Source organism: Peromyscus californicus, unplaced genomic scaffold (genome assembly GCF_007827085.1).
Source record: "Peromyscus californicus insignis strain IS unplaced genomic scaffold, ASM782708v3 Scaffold_24__1_contigs__length_46423439, whole genome shotgun sequence".
In the NCBI taxonomy this organism is placed as follows: domain Eukaryota; kingdom Metazoa; phylum Chordata; class Mammalia; order Rodentia; family Cricetidae; genus Peromyscus; species Peromyscus californicus.
Genome location: NW_026294535.1, coordinates 39,410,141 through 39,434,570, shown reverse-complemented (window position 1 = coordinate 39,434,570; position 24,430 = coordinate 39,410,141). Strand labels below are relative to the sequence as shown.

The following is a 24,430-nucleotide window of genomic DNA, read 5'->3' as shown; positions in this document are numbered from 1 at the left end:
GAAAGCGAAGCCAGTGATACTTAAGTATCACAAATATGTTGGCTGTTCAAACTACCTAAAAGGAGCTGGCTATTTGTTTTCACTGTGGGCAGTTTCAGATTTGAAATATACCACTGTAGTAGAACATTATTTTAAGGTGTGTTACTTCTGTTTATGTTGCATTTAACTCTGTGAAGCTGTGTTATTGTGCCTGTCTAAAACTCCTGATGGTCTAATAAAGAACTGAACGACCAACAGCGAGGCAGGAGAAAGGATAGGCGGGGCTGGCAGGCAGAGAGAGAATAAATAGAAGGAGAAATGTGGGAAGAAGTAGCCAGAGAAGGAGGAGGACTCCAGGGGCCAGCCACCCAGCTACCCAGCGAGCCATGGAGTAAGAAACAAAGAAAGGTATACAGGAATAGAAAGGTAAAAGCCCAGAGTCAAAAGGTAGATGGGCTAATTTAAAGTTAAGAAAAGCTGGCTAGAAACAAGCCAAGCTAAGGCTGGGCATTTATAATTAAGAATAAGCCTCCATGTGTGATTTATTTAGGAACTGGGTGGTAGCCCCCCCCCCCCAAAGCAAAAACAACAACATGTCACAGATATTCTTGAGGCTTTTTCGTTTCTTCTCTCTCTAAAGTCCACAGACAAAATAAAGATTTGGCTTTTAGAGAGTGGATGAGATTTAACAGACCCCAACCAAAGCTTCAAAATCAGCTAAAATATTTGACAGTACTAATACAGCCTGAAGTTATGGTCAATGCCTAGAACACAGGACTTCCCTTTCCTCCACACAAAGCCTGGCACCTCACAACCAGATAAGCTATAAGAAGAAACTCCATGTATGGACTCAGACACAGCCACAAGACACCTCTTTTTCTGAGTCTCCAACAGCTGGTTCATCATTAGATGAAACCATTGTTCCCTGAGTCAGACAACAAATGGTATAGAATCTACATCAGCCATCATTTGAGCTCATCTTCACTAACATGCCCTTCCTTATTGGAGATAAGGGCCCGAAGAAACTCCAGCCTGTGAGTATCTGGATGCCACTTAGACAGGATGGGTTGTCAGAGTCAATTCAGGATACAAGGCGGTCAATATGAGTGACTACCTTGCATGGGATAGTTCTCCTTGGGCGTGTATTATTTTCAGCTTAAATGTTAATAGTGTTCCCCCCCCCCCCCCCCCCCGCCGCCCCAGACTCACATCGATCCAGTTGAGGGGACAGTACTGTGACAACCTGACGTGTAAGCAGTGACATAATTGCGAGTCCTGATTCCTATGGCTGCTACTTTGAGGTACTACTAGGATTAAAAGAACCACAGCGGCTTACTGGATCAAAAAGCTCTTCACAAAGGTAGGCAGGTTTTCAGGAGCCTCAAGTAAGCAAGAGACCAAGTACTCAGGTCACTGTGCATGTGGCCTAAGGAGAGCATAACCACCAGTGGCCAACTGTGGGACACTGGTATGGTAAAATCAATCCTACTGACCGCACAGCAAGAAACTGAGGTCTCACCGGGCGATAGTGGCGCACACCTTTAATCCCAGCACTCAGGAGACAGAAGCAGGTGGATCTCTGAGTTTGAGGCCAGCCTGGTCTACAGAGCGAGTTCTAGAACAAGCCAGGGCTACACAGAAAAACCTGGTCTCCAAAAACAAAAACAAAAACAAAGGAAATAAAAAGAAAAAAGAAACCAGGGTCTCTGCAAATTCTTGGTGAAATGGAAGACAGAGTATGTTGTAGCCCAATCATGTAAGTCAAAAGAATGACTCACTATCTAGGGCTGGAGTACGGTTCCGTTAATACACCAAGCCCACATTGGGATTATAGAACCAAGGTTTCTAGAACACAGTCAGGAACAGCACAGGATGATGCATCTCAGAATTCTCTATGAAGAGCCAGGTGTGGTGGCTCACGCCTGTGAGCCTAGTATTTGTGATGCAGAGGCAGAAAAATGGATAGGAGTTTAGGGCTAGCCTAGGCTATGCAGTGAGCTCTAGGCTAGCATGCGTACAAAGTGAGACGTCTCAAAAAAAAAATTCTAAAAGATGAAAATTCCTAGTCCACCCTAGACTTAATGCAACATTTCTTAAACTGTGAGTCACGACCCTGTAACTAAATGCAGAAGTTGTGAAAGATCTGGCAACCATAGAGGGGCTGCGAATACACAGCAATCTAAATTTAATCCAAACTTTGACCTGTAATTAATCAATCTAAGTTGCTTTGCAGAACACTCAACACCTGCTGCATTGTGTGACTCCATCACACAATGATGGTTCTGAACATACAATATATGCTCTTACACACTATACATACTATCACACCACACGTGCCAGCCAAAATGCCCTACACATCGCAACTCGGATTAGAGACTGCTGTGTGCTATGAAATTCAGGGGTTGTGTTAACTGTACACATAGTGTTTTCTGCTTGTATAGAAACATAATGATTTACGTGCAGAGAACAAAATGTTCAATATTTTTTGTGCCATCATTCCTTACAATGTAAATGTCAAACTAGTGTATCTTTGGATTGTATTGCGATATAATATTTGACTATAAAAACTGATGTTTGAATTACTGACGGAACTTCATTAAAAAACTGTTATATAAGTTTCAGTTTGGGAGGAAGGCAGACTTTCTAACAATTTCTGAAGTTGCCCTAAACCTACTTCTGCCATTTTCCTTACTAGATATTTATGTGAAGTAGTGTATTCTCAGGACTCCAAGATCAAAATATCGATCAACTTGGAAAATGCTGCAGACACCATGTTCCCTGTAGTGTCAAAAGTTTCTGTGTATGACGTGTGCATGTCTATGTCACGTGAATACAGGTGCATGCGTGCCATGATGTGCACATGTAGGTCAGAGGACACCTCAAATTCTATTTTGTTTGAGACTGTCTTATGCCACCATTAAAAAAAAGAACAGAAAGAAAAAAAAAGTATCCATGAGTTGCTTTGTTTTCCCTTTGAACACAGGGAATCCACTCTTTGTGAGGTCTAACATCTACACAATTCTGGGAATTCTCACCCTCATTAAAGATATACAGTAAACTAACTATAACTACAAACTTAGATATTCAAGTAAATGTCTGTTAAGAACAACAACAACAACAACAACAAGCTGGGCATGGTGGCACATGCCTTTGATCACAGTACTCGGGAAGGCAGAGGCAGGTGGATGGATCTCTATGAGTTTGAGGCCAGCCTGGTCTACAGTGTGAGTTCCAGGACAGCCAAGGCTACACCAAGAAACGCTGTCTCAAAAAACAAAGAAACAAAACAAAACAAAACCAAAACAAACCAACAAAAATCCTAACCGATTGCTGGAAGCTTGCATTCTAATCACCCCTTGGAGAATTGTACAAACAGGAAAAATCGTAGCTGGATTGCAAGCTTGCTCTTCCTTTGTATCTAGACTGGGTTGGCCTGCTCTGAGCTAACGTCACCGATACCGGAGTTTAATTACCTTCTTTGTAAATCTGCTTCTGCAGAGCAGAGTAGATTTCCTTTCTTAATTCACTAAACAGCTAACGCATCAACTTGTATCAGTTTGCTCCTCACAGATGGATGGGCATTACCCTAGCTATCAAGAGTTCATGGCAGGGGTGGTACTTTACAGGAACATCATAAGAAGATTCCAAGATGGCCAGCCATGAGTCCATCTCTTCTCAGCAGAACACCTTCCCTGCAAATCAAGTGACTGCCTCCGTGTGTCCCTCCTTCCACGGCACTGGTCTCAACGAGATTCCTGCTACCATCTGAATGTTACAGTGGCATGGGTCTGGAACTTCAGCAGCCAGAGCTTCTGAAGCTGTGAGATGCTGCCTAGGATCCTCAAACCACTTGCTCTGGGGACAGTTTCCTCTAGGAACCAAGCTGCCCTGGTCTGAGGATCTAAGACCATTTGGATATACCATGTGTGTGTGTGTGTGTGTGTCCCGGCTAAACTCTCTGCCTAGAGTCTGCTGCTGAGCAATCACCTTCCAGCCTAGCCTTGTGTTCTGATGCCGTCAATCAGCATTTGACTGGAAGCATATGGGGGTGGGGTGGGGGGGACGACTCTGGGAGAGAACCACCCAGCTAGACCCAGTCTGGGGACCACAGACTCATAAACATTTGTAACACAGAACCATGAGAGTGAATAGTTTGGAAAGTGGTCTGTTTACAGTCAACAGGGGCAGAAAGATATGTACAGAGAAAAAATACTTCCAGGCCCATACTCTATAGCAGTGGTTCTCACCTTTCCTAACGCTGCGACCCTTTAATACAGTTCCTCACATTGTGGTGACCCCCAACCATAAAATTATTTTTATTGCTAGTTCATAACTGTAATTTTGATACTGTTATTAATTTTAATATAAATATATCTGGAAATAAAGGGTTGTGTCAAAGGGGTCATAACCCACAGGTTGAGAACCACTGTTCTACAGGGTTAAGATGGAACACTGAACTATCTGGAATTTTTTCTTTTTTTTTTCTTTTGTTTTTTTCGAGACAGGGTTTCTCTGTGTAGTTTTATGCCTTTCCTGGAACTCACTATGTAGACCAGGCTGGCCTCGAACTCACAGAGATCCACCTGCCTCTGCCTCCCGAGTGCTGGGATTAAAGGCGTGCGCCACCACCGCCCGGCAATTGTTTCATTAGTCCACATGTTACACTCATTATTTTTGCTTCTGCCTCTCAGCAGGTAAATACTAAGAAAGTCATCACTTGGTGGGGCTAGGAAAAGTCTAGAACTCTCTAGGGTCAGTTGAGGGTCAGCTCAACCTGGGCCGGAGGAAAGGAAGAAGTCTATGATCTGCTTTCAGGGCTGCCCATGAATCCCAATCTAAGTCTATACTAATTAGGAAGTTATTTTGATTCTAGACTTCTATGTCTATTTTAAAAACTGGTTCAGAAAACTCAGAAGGAAAAAAGATAAGAGTATTTTTCTTCTTCAGACCCGAATAATTCTTCCTTTTCTTCAGGCTAGAAAGCAAAATGCTCTGTGTGTGTTGGGGGACATGGTAGTTGGCATTACTCCTGGATCCTGACATACACTAACCACACGCCAGCCTTTGAAACCATGGGAAGGCAGGATCGTCCCTTTAACCAATGAACCATACCGCCATTCCTGTGCTTAATAAAACAAAATACATTGTTTTGTAAATTGAATCTAACATCAGGTGAGTTCTTGTTACGTGACAGGAAAAACAAAACAACTCACAGCTATGACCCCTGTGGTTTTCACATTCTCACCCCAATTCATTTCCTCATGGTCACAGTGCCAGCCTACAAGGACTGCCCTGTCCGCCCTGATCTCCTCCGCCCTGAAGAGCTCTCCATCACACAGAGCTGGCTGGGCACTCCCCTGCGGCTTCGCATCCAGCGTAGTAGTGATCAGGCCCATTAGACTCACAGTCCTTTACCTAATCTTGCAGACACAGCCACTCTCTAAGGCAAGTTTTAGTGTGTCACACCGAACACTCTCTCGCTTCCTTCTTGCCCTACTCACGCTCTGTTGTACCATTTTTCCCTCCTTCATCTGAACTCCTATCCATTAGGAAGCACGCGACAAGGTTTTTGGCTAATTATTCTCAGCTAGTCTCACCTCTACGTGGCCCCAGATTCTAACTCCTGGGGGACATATTCCGCTCATGGTTTTTGTTTGTTTGTTTTATTTTGTTTTGAGACCTGGTCTCTCTTTATATATAGCCCTGGCTGCCCTGCAAATTCTACTTAGACCACACTGGCCTCCAACTCACAGACATCGACCTGCCTTTGCCTCCTGAGTACTGGAACTAAAGGTGCGCAATACTATGCCCAGGATGCATTTAAAAAAAAAATATGTTTTTCCCCCTTTCTGTCATGTGAAGATAACTACCCCTTAGAAGACTTGAAGACATCCGTGGCACACAAATGTTCTTCGCCTCTCTAGATTGTCCTCACACAATCATAGAAAGCTTTCTTTGCCATGGAACAACCACCTCCCCTTCTCATGGTAGCCTAGAATTATTTCTGTATAAACTAGACCGCAGAAGCACAACATAGAAAAACCTGCTTTCCCTAAATGGGAATTGTAGCTTGGAGCACAAAAAGTCACCAAGAATCAGAAGGGGATAGATGTTAAAATGTAAATGGAAGGCCGTAAATATCCTTTGTGTTTGCCTGGGAAATACCAGCGCTCCCAAACACATTCCCTTTCAGTACGAAAGTGGTCACAGGAAGTGTGAAACAGTCTTCTGGAAGCCAGAAGGAAAGAAGGGGAGGACATTACTGGTCATCATTAACCACACCAGACCTCCTGCCAGTGATTTCACTGATGTTCTTATTTGTTCCTCCCCATAATCCACCAGTGCAGGCCATGCCAGGCCCCACGATGAAGGAGAAGCAGCTGGGGTCCTGCTGGAGGTTGGGATAGGTCTCAGACTCAAGCTCTTTGTCCTTTATGAAAGGATGGCTTTGGATAAGGAAAGCAACATTATCTAGGTTAAAAAAAAAAATCCCAGGAATGAGCTGAATGAGTGACTTGGAGTTATAAGAAACAGCTGACAGACTCCTAAAGCCAGAGAGAAGGAACGAAGCAGAGAGAGAACGAGGCTCGGCTCGCTGTGGTCCTGGCTGGCTGGGCTAGAAGACAGGACCGCGGAGCGGGGAAGGGGGTTGGCTCTGCAGAACAGGACCCAGACAGAAAAGGGCCTTGTTCTTCCAAGAGCCCAAACTAGGGCACAGTCTTGGAGTGGAGGCCGGAAAAGAATGGTGAAATTAGGCATCCTAGCTCTACAGTGGGCCTGTCACGGGCCCAAAGGGGTGGGGAGCAGAGAACATCTGGGAGTCGAGGCCCTAGGCTTGTGCCAAGCTGTCTGGGTAACAGGACACACTGTGTGTGCTTGGCTGGAGGTTGGAAAAGAGGGCCTGGGCGCTGGTGCCCGAGATTTAACAAATCCTCTCCCTTCTGCACTCTTCAGGATGCTATGGCACAGTTTAGCCTTAAGCTTCCAAATTAGGCAAGAGGTAGACCTGGCTGGAGAGAGTCGGGGGCGTGGAGGGTGTGGGGGTGGGAGGTGGGGGTGGGGGTGGGGTAGCTGCCCACTCAGTCACACAAAGAAAGCCAGGAGCTGTTGACCAGAGAGGGAAAGGGCTCCCACACTCCCCTGTAGCCTGCTGCTAGCAGGCCCCCTTCTTCCTTTGGCAGGGCCTCTTGTGGAATTCAGGCCTTGGCCAGAAATCTCTGCTTTAGACCCCAGAAGGTCTGAGGGGAGGCTCAGGAAACCTGGCCGCTGCTCTTCAGGTTTGGCAAACTCGGGCTTTTTCCAGCGCCTTGTGTTCAGCAAAACCGAAAATGTGTTTGGCTAGAAAGAAACCCTTCTCTAATTTTTTAAACCCCTGTGCATTTTTTACATAAATTTGATCCACATGGCTTTGATTTATTTATATTTAATTCGTCAAATCAAATTAGGAGTTACAATGATGAATGGTAACAATGGTAATTTCCAAGAAGGTTTTTGAGCCCTTTTTCTTAGAATTAAATCACATTTCTTCACCTCCTCCTCCCACCCGAGAGCCCCAGTCCTTAAAACTACCAGACTGAACTGGATTTGAAATTTAGAACTCAAATGTGAAATAAAGATCCATGCTTGGCAGAGTCGACGGAGCCGGGAAATATTCGGAGGAAGTCAGAGAGAGAGTGCTGGTGGGGTGCTTGTGAGTGGGGGGAGGTAATGAGGACAGGGAGGGGGTCTGTGCTTCTTCATTAGATGGCTTAAATAAATTAACCTGCCTTTCTGGGATCCCAACAGAACCCGCCTAGCCATTTCTCTCTTGGGTATGATTTTATCACCATCCCCTTGAGTAAAGGGTTTTAGCCTTAAGGAATGGAGATGGGGGGTGGGGTGGGGTGAACGAACTTCTTCTGTTCTAACCTCCACAGTAGTCAGTTCAAACTGTTCCTCTTCTAATGGTACCCTCCCCCACCCCTTCTCCTGACTCTGGCTAAGGCCCCTCCATCTGGAAACATTTAAAATATGTATAACAAATTTAATCTTGTGCAAGAGATCTTGGTATATACACTACATATCCATTAAGCTAAATTGTAGGCACGCAATCGTATTTTACACAGTTCTGTCTGGCCTAGGTTTACATACACACAGAGGCCATTACTGTCGGTCCCAATTACCTTTCCTTACTACATCATCTTCGGCTTTAGTCTGAGGTCAACAGTATTTCTCTGAGAAACTCTAGCCACTGAGGTAATAAGACCAAGGGTTGGTGTTGAAGACAGAGGTGTCCTCTACAGAGCTCTAGAACCAGTACGTAGTGAATCACTCTGACCCTAACCATGGACATTTCTTGAGCTCAGCTTTCACGACCATGACCCTGTAACTAATTAGATGTGGGTTGTAAGCACCAGTGTGCTACTTGACAACTGTACAACCTTGGGGGAGTTATTTTATTTATTTATTTTTGTGAGTCTCAATACCCCAGTGTACAGCATGGGGACAATAACTGTTTACGTCACCGCTCTCTTTGGAATGAGCTGCTGCCTGTCAAATCCTAAGGATGTTGGATGGGGCATGGGGAGACACTAGAAGTACACACTTTCAGTGAAACACAAGAACCACGCTTCTGACACCTAACCTGAGCATGATGGCCACAGGCAACCATCAGCCCCGCAGAACGCTATTCCGAAAAAGGCCTTTGCAGAGTCGGTGTTTTCTAAGGCTAAGGGCAGCACCATGGCTGGATGCTCTAAAGTCTAACTGCACAGCGACCGTCCTTCAAACTACACTACGCCACTGTCCCCTGTACATAAAGAACGATCTGCATGTGTGCATGGGGGAGGGAGCCTGAGAAAGAAGTTTTAAGGCTGCTGGAAAGAGCAAAAATGCTTAATTAGTGTTTCCTGAGATCCCCAGGGAGGCTTCTGGAAAGTAAAAAGGTGAGGGTGCCATTTAACATGTCGGATGAATGCCTTTCCCCCAAGGGGGAAAGTACAGTTTTATGAGCTCAGTTACAAACCCCGTGCTCAGTGGAGTTCAAAGGAAAGAGTTCAGGGTTCAGAATTTATTACTTTCCTCCGGCGAGAAGCAGCTTTAGCAGTTATTCCCTGGTCCTGATGTTGGCCAGCGTGGAGGGATTAGGAACTCCAGGGGACTTTGGATATTCTGTCCAACTGTGGTCCTTACTATGAAGAACTGTTGCAGGAGTTCAGAAAGAAAACACCTGTCCACAGGCTCTGGGTGTGGACTGCCACCATATTTTACTAAGCCAACTTCATGTATAACCCCAGGGTCTATCGGAAAAGACGTCTTTCATGCCTAATGTTTATGCCTAGAAATTTCCATGCCAGCTCCAACTCAGACACTCTCAAAAAGAATTATCCTTGTTTATAGAGTTCTGCTGGGGAACTGGAGGGCCTGGATGGCTGTTTTTAACCCCAGCACTCAGGAGGCAGAGGCAAGCAGATCTGTGAGTTCAAGGCCAGTTTGGTATACAGAGTGAGTTCTAGGACAGCCAGGGCTACACAGAGAAACCCTGTCTCAAAACCCCACTACTGCCTCCCTCCGACAAAGAAAAGATGAGGATATGAAGGAAGGAAGGGAACATATTATGGAAAAGGGAACTTGGGAGGGGCTAGGCATTGGGGGGCATTGATCAAAATATATGTGTACATATATGAAATTTTCAGGGAATAAATTTAAAAAAAAAAAAAAGACAAAACAAAGCCCAAACTCACAACAACAAAAACAAAGTCTCCTTACTGTGAAAAATCCACCTCTAAACCATCATTACATTTGGTTTCTTCGTTTTCTGGGACAGGGTCTCAGTATCTAGCCTTGGCTAGCTTGAAACTAACTCTATAGATCAGGCTGGACTCTTAACTCAAGAGATCCACTTGCCTCTGCCTCCCAAGCGCTGGTATTAAAGGTGTGTGCCACTATGCCCCACGTCATTTGATTTTTTTTTTCAGATTTATTTATTTATTAAGTACACCAGAAGAGGGCACCAGATCTCATTACAGATGGTTGTGAGCCACCATGTGGGTGCTGGGAATTGAACTCAGGACCTCTGGAAGAGCAGTCAGTGCTCTTAACCTCTGAGCCATCTTTCTAGCCCATGTCATTTGATTTTTGAGACAGTCTCCCTGTGTAGTCCAGACTGACTTGAACTTTTAGTGACATTTCTGCTTCTGTCTCCTAAGTACTAGGATGACTGGCATATGTCACCATCCTTGGCCTACTATTAGACTTTTATATTATTAGATTTTTTCCCCGAGCATGGAAACAAAATCTTTTCTAAATAATACATCAGGAAAGCCAATATATAACCTCATAACATTTCTAGAATTGTAGTAAATACTGTAGGATTTTTTTTAAATAGACAAAATGACAAATGCATTTTTTCAATGAACTTCTCCAAAAGACGCTTGAATGACCTAAGTTCCCTAGTTAACCACAATCAAGTGAGGTAATACATAGATGAATTGCTGAGCTACAAGGTATTGAGCAAAAAAACCTCAGAGAATATTTCCCTGTGCATATGAAGAGTACATGAAGAGAAGACTTCCGTCTGAGGAACAGAAATCAGGATGTCCCCTTAGACCAGTGGTTCTCAACCTTCCTAATGCTCTTTAATACAGTTCCTCATGTTGTGGTGACCCCCAAACATAAAATTATTTTTGTTGCTATTCCACAACTGTAGTTTTGCGACTGTTATGACTCGCAATGTAACTATTTGGAGACAGAGGGTTGACAAAGGGGTCGCGACCCACAGGTTGAGAACCACTGTCTTAGGAGCTACATTTGAGCTAAACCACAGAGAGAAGTGGATGTTGTGGATGGAGATGAGGGCACTCCAGGCAAGGCTAGATGTCAACAGGCATGAGAAACCGAAGGTCATACGCGGTAACTGAGTTCCTTTGGTGTGTGCCGGGGAACAAAGATCCGATTAAAAATGTAGATCAAATGCAAGCCTGGAAAGGCAACTGGAGTTGGGCTTTGCTCCGAGCCACGGAGTGCCACTGAGGACCCCTGAGACACGAGGAGTCAGAACAGCCCTTTTGGAATAGTCACTATGCAATATGTGGGAGGAATTAAAGGAGGTGATGAGGAGGAGACGTAGCTCTCACTAAGTAGGAGATGGTGAGGGTATGGATCCAGGTAGTCGAAGTGAGAACAGGGTGACACCAGAGACATTAGTACATGGAAGTCATGCTGGCTATTGTTTGGATGTGGGGTGGAGGTCAGGGAAGGCATAACGCACAAAATACTTTGTTGTACAAAATAGAAACAAAAACTTCATGTGGTACCTCTGGAGCTGAAGACAGGAATGGTTTTATGTAGATGTTGGAGTCATGAACCTTCAGGTCATGGTCCCCAAGTCCCCTGGTCACTCCAATAGTCGCCATTACCCGGGCCTAGGAGTATAAACAGAGAGTTACCAGCAATGCACACAGTGACAGCATCCTGTCCCGGTTCCTCTTGCTTATCAGTCTGTGCTGTTGGCTGACAACTGGGATGTGTAGTATTAAAAAGGAAGGGCTCATAAAAATCACTGCTCTATCTTAGGCTTTACTTAGGTTGCTCTGCTCTGCCTTTAGCTTTCTTCTGTAGAGCCTGGAGTGAAGAGCGCTGAAAATAAACTAACACATGGATCATCTACAGCTGCTGAAGTCAGTTCATACTAAATCAAGAGCATCCACCCACCCATCCACCCATCCACCCACCCATGATCCATCTATCCAAACACACTCACGCTACAAGTATTTGCTGGATCCTAGCTACATCCTCAGCAATATCAGAGGCAATAACAAAGGATGAAGTGGGTCTGAGGCAGCTCTTGTCTTTGCAAATCTCAACTATTAAGTTTTATGGCTGGAGAAAATAAATCTTTTAGAGACTCCATGATCTACTTCAATGTTCCTACAAATTCCCTCTGGGTGGAAAGGAACAGAATGTCACTAGTACATCTCTGCCTTTCTCTACTTGTTTATAATGGTTTATGGAATTAACATATTGCATTAATATCTACACTGTCACTTTAAATATCTTCTAGAGCATCTAATATGCACACACTGTATGGAAAGGACACAAGGCTTCATCTCTACTATGAAGAAACTTGGTAAAGGAGGCAAGGGGTACATATCCAACTAATATATAAAATGTACTTAAGTTCTGGAAGGCACACAAACAACGGGATATGTGAATTTAGAGAAAACAAAATTTCTACTGAGACGGTCTCATGGTGGAGGCAATACTATTTGGTGCCAAAGATGGACAGTATCAGACAGGCAGACACAGAGGGATAGACTGCCTGTCAGGCTGAGGGATGTGCAACCTAATGGCGTTAACATTATGCCCCCAATAATAGAGGCCATGTAATGCTGCAGTTCAAAGACCTGAGCTGGGATTTTCCTCTGTGACTTGAGTAGTAAGAGTAAATTCCTCATACAGGCAAGGATGAAGTAAATAAAAGCAGCAGCACTTGAGTTGAGGCCAGCCTGGTCTACAGAGTGAGTTCCAGGACAGGCTCCACAACTACACAGAGAAACCCTGTCTCAAAAACAAATAAAAACAAAAAAAAGCAGCAGCACTAAGTTCAGGATAAGAGAGTAGGCACTTGCTACCAAGTGCCAACCTAAATTTGATCCCTGGAATTCACACGATGGAGGGAGAGAGAGAGAACTGCAAGTTGTCCTCTGATCTCTACACAGGCGCTGTAGTTCATAAATAAATAAATGTAAAACAACAAAAAAAACAAAGAGAAAGAAAGAAAGAAAAACCCATTATAATCTAATACAGTCTCTCCACCTTTGTCTCTTTGAGGCGCTGTGGGTTTGTGGTTGTCTCAAGTTAGAAGGTAGACATAGTTTACGGTACTGTAGAAATGAGCCGATGATATTTTCGGGGCCGGGCTTGAAACAGATCTCACACTGAGGCTCAGGTTGGCCCTCAACTCACTGCAATCCTCCTGCTTCAGTCTTGAGCCACCATGCCGTGCGTGTGTGTGTGTGTGTGTGTGTGTGTGTGTGTGTGTGCGTGTGCGTGTGCGTGTGCGTGTGTGTGTGTGTGTGTGCGTGTGTGTGTGTGCGTGTGTGCGCGTGTGTCCTGTGTACCACAGGACTGTGTGGAGGTCAGAAGACAGCCTCAGGAGTCAGTTCTTTTCTTCCTTCCACATGTGTGCTCCAGGGACCAAACTCAGGTTATGAGGCTTGGAGGCCAGTGTCCTCACCCCCATGAGCCGTCTCACTGACCTCCATGACACATTTATGGTCCCAGTTCAAAGGGTATCCAAAAAAAAGACAGGGATGTGAAGCCAGGGACCTGGGACCAGAGAGTCTTCAGAAGCCCTCTCTGCTGGGCTGTGAGGCTGGACAGTTCTCCTTCTAGTGAAGGAGTGTCCAGCTTGAAATGGGTACGGTCTGGGTCTCTTCACACGGCCCTTCTGCCTTCTCCCTGCAAGAGCAGCTTCTCGGGCTGGAAAAACCACACGCCCGCGCTTAGATCAAAGAACGTAAAAGCTACTGGAAGCGACTGAACTTGTTTACACGTATACAGGTGCTACCCACAAGGATACTTAGAATTTCTGGAAATAAAAAGTAACAGCTGTGAAAAATACACTGCCATGCCTGAGTAGGAGTTTGCAAAGAGGGGGGGTGGAGAAAGACTCCAAGAAACCAAGGAGAACTCAGACAGGGATGGTGTACCCACTTTCTTCCAGGGTGGAGTAGAGATGTGTCCGGTGGTTTTCCACAGCGCCAAGGAGCTACAATGGCAGAACTCACCCATCACTCCTCACAGGACTGCCTGCCTGCCTTCGTGAGCCGACCTGAGAGGCTCTAGGATATCTTGGTGAATCAGAGGTTTCAATTAACCAAAATCTTTTAAGTCTCATTGTTGAAGCCGCACTTCCCTGTACAAGACCAAGCCCGCTAAAAAATTCCAGCACAGGTCGGGGAGGTGCTAAAAATTCCAGCACAGGTCGGGGAGGTGCTCTGCAAGGCTTGCCCCTGAGAGAGGAGTTAATTGGCAGCTGATAACTGCTGGGGAAGGGAGAATCTTTCTCTTTTGAGGGTGTGGCCACAGGTAGGGTTCCTATGCTCCCAAGGATGGCTTCACACCATGAAACTTAAGGGCAGCACTAACTGGATACTATCAAGTGGGTTATAAAAGAAATGAAGTTGGGGGTGGGGTGTGTTGGAGAGGGTATGGAGGGCAACTGAAGCGGGGAAATGGAGTGATGGGTATCATGGTAGACATGTATGCGATTCTTAAGAAAAATTAGTTTTGAAAAACAACAACAATCTCCGTGCTGATGATAGCCTTCTAAGGAAGACAGCAGTCCGTTTTCCCGTTCAGGAGAGCACACGGAACGTAAGCGAATGTTATGTACTCAGTGCTTCCACATGTATCAAGGTCAGGGACTGGGGGGCGGGGACAGTACTGGGCCCACACTAGAGACCTTGCTTCGATAGTCTTGTGAGTTGTTTCTTCTGGATATAAATACTATCTAATACTGATAGACAATTCGCTTGAAGAATCTTCTTACTGGGGTCACATTGCCCACTTCTAATTGAAACTCTTAGCTCTGAATGGAAACAGGCTGTGTTCGTAGGACGTGTTTAAATGGGTATGGATTCACAGGTCAGTTATCTCAGCAGTAGCATCCGGACTTCCTCCGAATCTGCTCACACGTCCCATGTCTATAGTCCTCTTTGAGCTCAATCATGCCATTCAGCGTTTGCTTCTGACAGGGGCACTGGGACCCAGTGATGGTTCTGTTATCTCCGTCTGGGCTACTGATCCTGTAGTGTAATTACAGTGACACTCTGGAGTCCCTTTGTTGGGGACAGAGAAGAAAAGCTGGCTTGCAAAGTCCGTTTGTACGTCAGTGGTGGCACCAAAGGACACTAGCTGAGAGGAGAAAGCCAGAGTTCCACACCAGTGCTGTCCTCTGCCGGTGTGTGGTTCTGCCTGGGTGGCTGTCATCTTGAAGTTCCAGCTGCCTAGTCCACCACGCAGAGGTGACACAGCCAGCTTGACTGGCCTCTGAGCTGATGTCAAGTTATAAAATAGGATGATGTATGTGGAAGTGGCTGTGTTTAAACCTGTAAAGAGTGACTCAAATGGGCAGGGAAAGGGATGCCATTTTCACAAAACTGACTGCTCACCCACACCCCTCAAATCCTGCCACTCTCTGGACCCTCAAGACAGGTGACCTGAAGAATGATGGATGTGATGTTGTTCAAGTCGTCACGGCTATAAAATCCCAAAGCGCTGAGTGGAGCAGACGGACCGCCCCGGACGACACCAAGCCCACGAGGCCACAGATGCCTCCTCCCATTCCAGGGATGAACCTGTGCCTACCTTCTTGCCTTCTCCATATATAAGGGGAAACTTCAAGTCTTCATCCTCAATGGTTTTGTATGCCCTGGAGGGGGACAAATAACATTGTAACACAGGTTTGCACTCAATTAATGACCTCCGCCCTGACAGGGGGCTGCTAGGAGCCTCATGTTCCTAGGGATCCCATCCACGTACCACACTGTCCACCTCTTTGTTTACACAGCCATTTTCTATTCTCCAGACAGAAGAGTGTGTGTGTGTGTGTGTGTGTGTGTGTGTGTGTGTGTGTGTGTGTGTGCATACACCTTGACAAGTCAGGAAATACCAGGTCTTTGTGTTCTTAAAGAGGGAGGAAGCTACCGTGATTAGTGAGAAGGGGAGATGGACCTCTGTTCCTAGTGCCCTGGCGATACGGAAGCGATCCAGGCGCTGGACCCTGCTTGCAGTCTGCAGCTGTGATAAACAGCAGTGCTCAGGGGGTAAATGGAGTGTGCACACCCTCCAAGAACCAGTTCTCACCTTCGGGGGATGTTTACATCAAACATCTTCCCTCGGGATGACTGGGGGTGGACGGCACAGCGCCCGTTTGACCTCTGGATCAGAGTCAAGGTGGGTAGAAAATGGTTTCACAATAGCTTTCAGAGGGCCATTCGCCACACAGAAAACTACTTGATACGTCACTGGTCTGCGGCAGACAGAGATGTCTAGATGTCACTGCTAGTGAATGAAGCCATGTGTCCTAGATCTACCCATAAGCAAGTTAAAAAACAAACAAGCCAACACCATAGCCAGCTACTATCTATGTCCTTTGGCCAAAGCAGATCTACCTTTCTGCTTCGTTTTCCTCCTCTATAAAGTGAGGATAGAGCACAAGATACAAAAGGCTCATCACAGAGCCTCTGCTCATTAAGGACCCAATTAAGGACAGCTATTAGCAGAATTTAGCAGGTAATTAATTTTTGGTGTAACACTTCCCCTTTCTGCAAAATGGTGGTGGTGGTTGGGAGGAGATATCACTACTCATTCACCACCCCAGAATGAATGTGTGCTGGGGTCCTCAGGACTTCATTAATCAACCAAGGTCATAAAGTTATTAGGAAGAGTAAGTACAGGCAGGGTAGGGTAGGTTTAGAATGTATGGAGAAAACCCATTTATTAAATGGACTCTCAGACCTATACTTTCGGCAGCTAGAGAGTGAAGGGGAATCAAATTTATGGACTCTGTTGATATATAGAAGCATGCAACCCATATGAAAAGGCACTGAGAACAAAGTATGATGACATGTGATAAAGACAACATACTGGACCTCATTCACCACACGCTAAACCTGAAAATTCAAAGTTTTTACCAAGTGTGCACCCTCAAGGTGAAAGAAAGCATGCCCGGTTGTCCAGAGAACTATCTGGACATGCCATTCTTTCCCGGGTTAGAGAATCGGTGAGCTTGTGCCATCAAATCCACCCGGGTTCAAGTTTAGCAATGAGTAAGTGGACGTATCCTCTGGACCTCAGTATCCACATCAATCAAACCAGGCGAGTCGACAACGATGTACAGAGTTGAGTATGTGCTCGGCTATGCTCAGAGTGCAGGAAAACCACCGCAGTTCCCGGCAGGTGAGCCCAGGGTAACCCAGAAATTGAATTTTCAAGAAAAAACAAAAACAAAAACACCACAGTATTTCCTTCCCTTAAACCTATCAAATTAACACAAAGTGGAAATTAGCCACTTTGATGTTTAATATACTCACACGAACTATTTTAAACACTGCGGTACATAAGCCACTTGGGGGAACAAATAAAGCTATTATTAGAATCCAGCCCCAGCTTAGGGATCAACTGTGTTGAGTGGTTCTCAACGTCGGCTGTATAATGAACCACCTGCCAAGGCTTTAAAGCATCCTGAGCCCCAGGCCACATCACGGAGCAGACTCTCTGGAAAGAGACGTGGGCATCAGGTATTTTGTTTTTGAAAGCTTCCCTGGAAACGCTAACGTACAGCCATAGTTGACTCTGTTGTAGACCGAGCTCCGGCGAGCTTACCTTGGAGGTGAATTAAGCAGTGAGGCCCTCATCATTTGACTATTGAGAGGAGCGGAAGCTCTGAGGAGGGGAAGGAAATGGGCTGAGAAAGGATGCTGCGTGGGTGGGAAGACAGTCTCAGACAGGGAGGCGATGTGGTAAGAGTCAGACATGGGGAATGGCCGGCCTTGGGATGCTAGTCAAGGAGTTTGGAATTAGGAAGGAGACAGACAGCAGCAGATCTAGAATTAAAGACGGGAAAGCACTCCCTAGAGACTGGCTACGAGATGCACCTGGCTTGGGAAGGCGGAGAGAAAACTGTTCTAACGCCACAAAAAGCTCAGATCATCAAATCCTCTCCGGACACAGGCCACCAGGACCACAAAATCCATGTCACACAGCTCAGAAAGACAGACCCACTACACTGCCTTTGGAGTTGCTACCCCGGCACTATGGCAACTGAAAAAATTCAACATTATATTTAAGCTTATTAATTTATCCTTAGAACCAAAAAATTTAAGGCAGAAACAAGGACCAGGTGGATAGCTCAGTTGGAAGAAGGCTTGCAGGAAGCTCCAAGCACAGCTGGGAGGCCAGCAGCTGGGAGGTGGGAGAGGGCAGATCTTAAGTTCAAAGGCATAGGAAGGTCATCCTTGGACATACAGTGTACTCCCAGCCCACCTAGGCTACAAGAGACCCCATTTCAAGATGAATTAAAAACAGAAATGAACAACCTTGGGAAAAGAAAGAATTACTCTGTTCCCACTGGTGTTGGCTTTCAATAAAACGTGAACCCTTTCTCCTCCTCCTCCTCCAGTGACACACAAGCACACTCATTGTACTGCGGGAGCGTACAACACTTTCTCCCACTCACTCTTGCCGGGGATCAAGCACAATTCATTATATAAGTGGGCTTCCACGCGCCGAGAGTCGGAATAACAGCGCGAAATCCTCGGTACCCGGGGTGCTGCTTACCGTGAAAGCTCGCGCTCCGTAGAAGGGAGGCCCCGGGGTGCATCTCAGTCGCAAAAACCAAACAATAACCAAAAAAACCCCCAAGAATCAAAAGTTGGCAACCAGATGAGAGTCTGTACAGATTTAGGGCGAAGAATAATTCCGGCAGGTATAATGTATTGGGGCAGACACTGGGCTTGGTAGTTAGGTAGAGTTTCTAAAATCTGCCAGGAGACCCCATCTTACTGATGGGAAAACAGGATCTTAGGAAAGTAACTTAGGAAGTTACTTTCCTAAGATCACACATTAAGTGAATGGCTCTCAACCATTTGGAGGAAGCACTCCAAAGACGTAGGCTAGTGGGCTAACCTCTGGGGACGTTTCCTTCTGGCCAATAAGCCTGGAATGGGACCACTCTGAGTGGGTAGCCAGCCAATATTTGATGAGGAAAAGAGAACTTTTGGCAAGTGGGGACAGAACACTTTCTGAGTGGCAAGAGAGCAAAGCCATCGCCTGGCAGCCGATGAAATCTACAGGAAGTGGGGTAAACAGCGGAAGTGACTGGCTGGGTCCTCACACCTGTGTCTGATCCCTGCCCACTTCATCTGTGGCCACAAAGACAGCTTATCCCCATCCTTCAGAGGACAGAGAGCCTCAGACCTCCGGGCCAGTGAAAGGCCTGCTCCTGGTCCTGCCCACTTGCAAGGCCCTGTCTAGTGTTATCCTTATCATCCTCGTTCAGACTATAGCATTCATCCTTCCGGCCTGTCCACAGCTCCCCTCTTCTTCACCTAGGGGAGGGGAGAGGAGAGAAGAGGAGGATGGTGGAACTGGAGAGGGCCAAGACACCAAGCCAAGGTTATCTGATGTTATAACGAAGAATGGATGGCCATAAGACCAGTTCCTTTCTTCTAGATTCTAAGATTTGGAAAATTCTGTTAAATGAATAGAGAAAATTCAAAACCAGATCACTCACCAGCTTTATAATAATATAACTGATCAGGGATTATAGTCCAGCAATCACTTGTTCAAAGACAGCAAACGTAAAAAGCATATGGAAGACTCTTAGATCACGCTTACATGGGGTCAACTCCTTTATGAATATTTATGAGAGGAGAATGAATACAAGGCTTATAAAGGGGTTACTACATTCTTGGCTTTTCCTACCCTCAGATAAACTTTTTTTTTTTTAAAGTAATAGTTTCAGGCCAGGCATGGTGGCAAACACCTTTAATCCCAGCAATCTGGAAGCAGGGGGCAGACAGATCTCTGTAAATTCAAGGCCAGCCTGGTATACATATTGAGTTCAGAGCTACATGGAGAGATGCCATCTTCAAAACAAACAATGTTTCTGTCTGAGAACTCTAAAGACATCTGGAATGAGCCATCTCAGTGTCTTCTTCCTTAATTCTTTCAACTATGTTTCATAGGACCTTGGGGACCATCCATCACCACTCACGCCACCATTTACTCAACACATTTGTTAATCAAACATCACAGACTGTGACAAGGGCCCTCTGTGGGCTTTCTGGTCTGCCAGTGTCCTCAAGACTGCCACTTATCTTAAGTGAAAGCTCTTGAGATGTGGTCTAATTAAGAATGAAATTATTCTTTTGATTCCTACCTTGTTCTTGAAAGATCAAGGAAACATATTCACACCGTGTGCATGCCAGGGCATGAGGGGCTTCACGGTCACAGATTGAGACTGTGAGTGAAAATAAACAACCAACAACAAGCCCCAGTCCACAACCAAACAAAACAGACCCCAGTCCACAAGAAAAAGATCTAAAAAGGTTTCATTGGTGAAATCTCATCTAGTTTATCGGGGCACACAGGCTAGTTTACTTTGAATAAAGGACTCTATCACCCTTATTAACTTTACCTTGTTAACGTCAGTCTATTGTTCTCACCTATTTAGAATTTTGTTTGCGTTTCTGTTTTCAGACAGGGTCTCACTATGTCACCCTGGCTGTCCTAGAACTTGCTATGTAGGCCAGGCTGGCCTCGAACTCACAGAGATCCACTGCCTCTGTCCCCGGAGTGCTGGGATTAAAGACATGTGCTACCACACCCGGCTCAATTTCCTTTTTTTTTTTTTTAAATTATTTATGTATTTTATGTATATGAGTACTCTGTCTGCATGAATGACTGCACTCCAGAAAAGGGCACTGGGTCCCATTAGAGAAGGTTGTAAGTTGTGAGCCACCATGTGGTTGCTGGGACTGGAACCCAGGTCCTCTGGAAGAGCAGCCAGTGGCGAGTGATCTTAACCACTGAGCCATCTCTCCAGCCTCTCAACTTCCTTTTTCAAGCAAACAACAGACGGGTAGGCAGCTGAGGGGAATCTGGTCTGTCGCGAAGAGACTGGAGGTGGGTCTCCAAGCAGAGAGCGGACGACGAGACATTAATGTTCACACTACTCCGAGCTACAATGGAGTCAGCAGTGGTGGAGAAAGCATTCATCTAGGCCAACTCGGTCCTCGTGGCATGGGAGTCTGAGACAGCTCTCAGGCTGTGTAGAAAGCAGCTCAAGTGGACTCTCTTTGTCCAAAGGGCTAAGAGAAGAAAGGATCAGGTTCCTTACAAGGGCAAAATCCATGCATGTGCCCCAGTTCAGTGATCTATCAGCCGGACATCCTACCTCTCAAGGAAAGATTGTGAATAGAGACGGACTTCTCAGGCACTGTCTGATTCTGTCTCCGGCTGCTGTCGCTCGCCTAGTTCCTCATACTCCGGAGGCAGGAGAGGTCCTTGCTGTTCCATCCTCAGCTCTTCTAGACAGTGTTTCCACCCCTGTTCTAATTCAGCTACCCACCTGTCTTCACCCCTCTGTCTCTCAGGACCCTGTCCCACCCTGACGTGAGCCTAGGTTCAGATTGCTTTCCTAGTCTTACTCCTGATGGATTCTCAGTAATTCCACAGATTTTGATGGGGCTTTGGGAATCTTGGTTTTACTTCTGTCCTTTCCTGATGATCATCCTTCTCTGCTCAGCCCCATGAGCGAGTGAGCGAGCACCCTTGTAGCATGAATCTTAAAGAGTCTTATTAATAAAACAAACCCGGAGCCAAGTATTGGGGTGAACACTGGAAGATCAGAGAGAAAGAACAGGCCACAGCCACCTTATCTCGCCAATTCCTCAGCTGATCCTGTTTCCTCAGACTGGAAGCCTCTCAGTCCTCATCCAGAATGAATCTCAGCTGAACTGCTGCTCAAAAGCCTAAAAGCTTAACTAGCTCTACCTCCTAGTCCTCACGCCTTAAATACCTTTCTGCCTCCTGCCATCACTTCCTGGGATTAAAGGCGTGAGTCACCATGCCTGGCTGTTTCCAGTGTGGCCTTGAACTCACAGAGATCCAGGCAGATCTCTGCCTCTGGAATGCTAGGATTAAAGGCATGTGCTACCACTGCCTAACCTCTATGTTTAATATAGTGGCTGTTCTGTTCTCTGACCCCAGATAAGTTTACAATATTTTGGGGAACACAAGACCACCACACACCCTGCTCCAGCGTATTACCCCCACCCAGACCACCACTCATCTCCGAGACTCACTCCTGAACCATCCCTCTCTCTTACATTCTCCTTTTCTTGGCTCCTCCGCGGCTTCCTTCTGTGGTCCACACTTGTAACTACTCTCTGGCTCTGGTTCTTTCTCATGTGATTCTACTGGTGACAAATACTTAGATACTTCTCTTGCCAGCAGCCTAGAACTCCTCACCTTCCCAAATCTGAGTAGAACAAGGATTGAATATTCTATCAACGTCAGGCGAAAAGCTTTCACCCCTACCTTCGAAAGGAATTACAAATCGGTTTTGAGCCCTCTCCCCACCAGAGTCCAAGCCCCGCCATCTTCTCCCACAGGATGATCGTTGGTTCACTATTCCCTGTGTGCAACACCCAAGGCCAGAGGCCATGGTGCCAGGACAGTATCTCCAGGCTTGGGGAAGGAAGGGTGTTGACACCATTCAGCTCCGTTTTTAGATCCATCAGTGTAAGGATTCCATCAGATCTTGTCACTGCCCTCTCACACCCTCCAATGGTTTCCCATTATACCACAGAGGACTCAAGCAGCCTTTTGAAAATCGCTCCCCTTCCTCCAACCCCCTGACCTTATTATTTTTCTTCCACAGAACAGCACTGACCATTGCCTAACAGCGTTTTTCTTTCTTACGCTACGTGACATTACAGATCGGAAATATTCTCTTCAGGTTCGTTTTTTTTTTTTTTTTTTAATTTTTCTGGTGGCATTAGTTTTGAGACTGTGAAGGGTCTAGAATGTGGGACCTCAGCTAGGAGACATAGGTCAAGAGGGGCAGGCCTTTGCAAGCCCCTAGTTCTGGCTGCTCCCTGCTTCCTCGCCTGCCTCCATGTCAACAGCCGCTAGCTACCACCTGCTCCTGCAATGACCTGGGCTGCTTTGTACCCTGCCCTCTGGGCTCGGATGGACGGCAACCATCTTGAAATCAAGTCCTCCCCTCTTTTAGGTTGTTCTGGGACGTATTCAGTCACAGCAAAGTGCAGAAGTCACAAATGCACTGTGCTTTCTTTCCTACTGGTCTCCCACATTTCACGAGTTTTGTGAGAGCGGACATGCTTGGCTAGGTAACTGGAACGTTCCTGGCACCTGTAACACACTACGGGTGCCTAATAAATTGCTGATCAAATAAGCAAATCGATGCATTCTGCCTTCCCCCCGTAGAGGCCTCGCGCACCTTCCTGCTCTAGTCTCCCCTTCAGAACAGAAGCCAAGAACTTCCTCGTATGCAGAGGAAGTTCACAGTTCACAGTCTCGTGAGTTCACGGTCTCAGGGGTGCGGGCTTCACCCACCTTCCTGAGCTCTGAGCGCTTGAACTCAAGAGATCTCCATGTAGTCGCAGAGATCCTTCTATCTGTTATCGGACGAGCCGTTGCTATAGACCGCCTTTACCAAGAGCACATCTGACCAAACCCTGGGTCAGCTTTGTAATTTTCATGAGAAAAAGCTTTGCTCGTAAGTTTTAGCCTGGTTGGGTGGCCTGTAATAAATCTCTCAGCATTGCTCCAAGGCTCCCCCCGCCCGCCTCACCCCCACTCACCTTCATATAACCCATCTATGAACACCCTCCTGATCGGGCACTGGTGCCCTGGGATGCTCTGTTCCTTTCCGATATGCTTTGGTGGTGGTGGTTTTTCCTTTAACAACGTGAGACCCTCGTTCCTCTTCCTGGGCTGTTCCACCCCTAGATCTCCCTCTAATCCTATAAGGAAATGCCTTCTCTGGCCACTCAAAAGCACAGTGCTTCCCGCTGCTCACTGCCCCATGCTGCCCTTCACGGCCTGCACTTAGCGCCCTGTGAATCAGTTCACTGTGTGCGTTCCATCTCTGTTCTGAACGTGAGTTCTCTGAGGACACGGAATTCTTTCTTCGGTTCTGACTTCTCTTCACATTGACAGTTGTGCAGGCTGGCACATGGTGCACAGAACCCAGACGCTAGCTAACGGTCTGAGTGAATGAATGAAGGCTGCACCTCCCTCCTATATATATATATATATAGCACTAATATAAAGTGCTCTTTATATTAAAAATTCTAGGTTCTCAGCCAGGCGGTGGTGGCGCACGCCTTTAATCCCAGCACCTGGGAGGCAGAGGCAGGTGGATCTCTGTGAGTTTGAGGCCAGCCTGGGCTACAGAGTGAGTTCCAGGAGAGGCTCCAAAACTACACAGAGAAACCCTGTCTCGGAAAACCAAAAAAAAAAAAAAAAAAAATTCTAGGTTTTCTTTCATTACCTATACATATTAATAGATAGTTGCAAAGTAATTAAAACAACATTTATGATTCTCCAAACAACTATTTTCTATAAGTAATTCTTAAACATCCTTTGGGACGGCCATTTTTAAAAGTCACAGTTCTGTACACTGTGTGCATATTAACTTCAATGTATATTAATTTACATACATAATCTTCGATAGTAACGCAGTTTAAAGGTCTGCTTTCCACTTGAGGAAGCATCTTAAGACCTGCACTGTGATGTCCAGCCGCAGTCCAGCCTACTTTGGGGGCTCAGGGAGGAGAATGACTTCCGCAAGGACTTTAGGGGAAGTGAAATTACAAGCAGCAAGAGGAGGGAGGAGAAAGAGAAGGGGGAGGAGGGAAAAGACGGCAAGAAA

The 24,430-nt window shown here is 46.0% G+C and overlaps 1 protein-coding gene across 1 annotated transcript in view; it reads right to left on the bottom strand.

Annotated features, from left to right (window-relative positions):
- Window positions 1-24,430, bottom strand: part of Ppm1h (protein phosphatase, Mg2+/Mn2+ dependent 1H) — an 89,152-nt gene that overhangs the window by 26,047 nt on the left and 38,675 nt on the right. The window contains exons 3-4 of the mRNA XM_052753488.1: window positions 15,331-15,394; window positions 11,274-11,381 (exon numbers count right to left, since the gene is read on the bottom strand). Of these exons, the coding sequence (XP_052609448.1) occupies window positions 11,274-11,381; window positions 15,331-15,394 (172 nt within the window). The remainder of the gene's footprint in view (window positions 1-11,273; window positions 11,382-15,330; window positions 15,395-24,430) is intronic.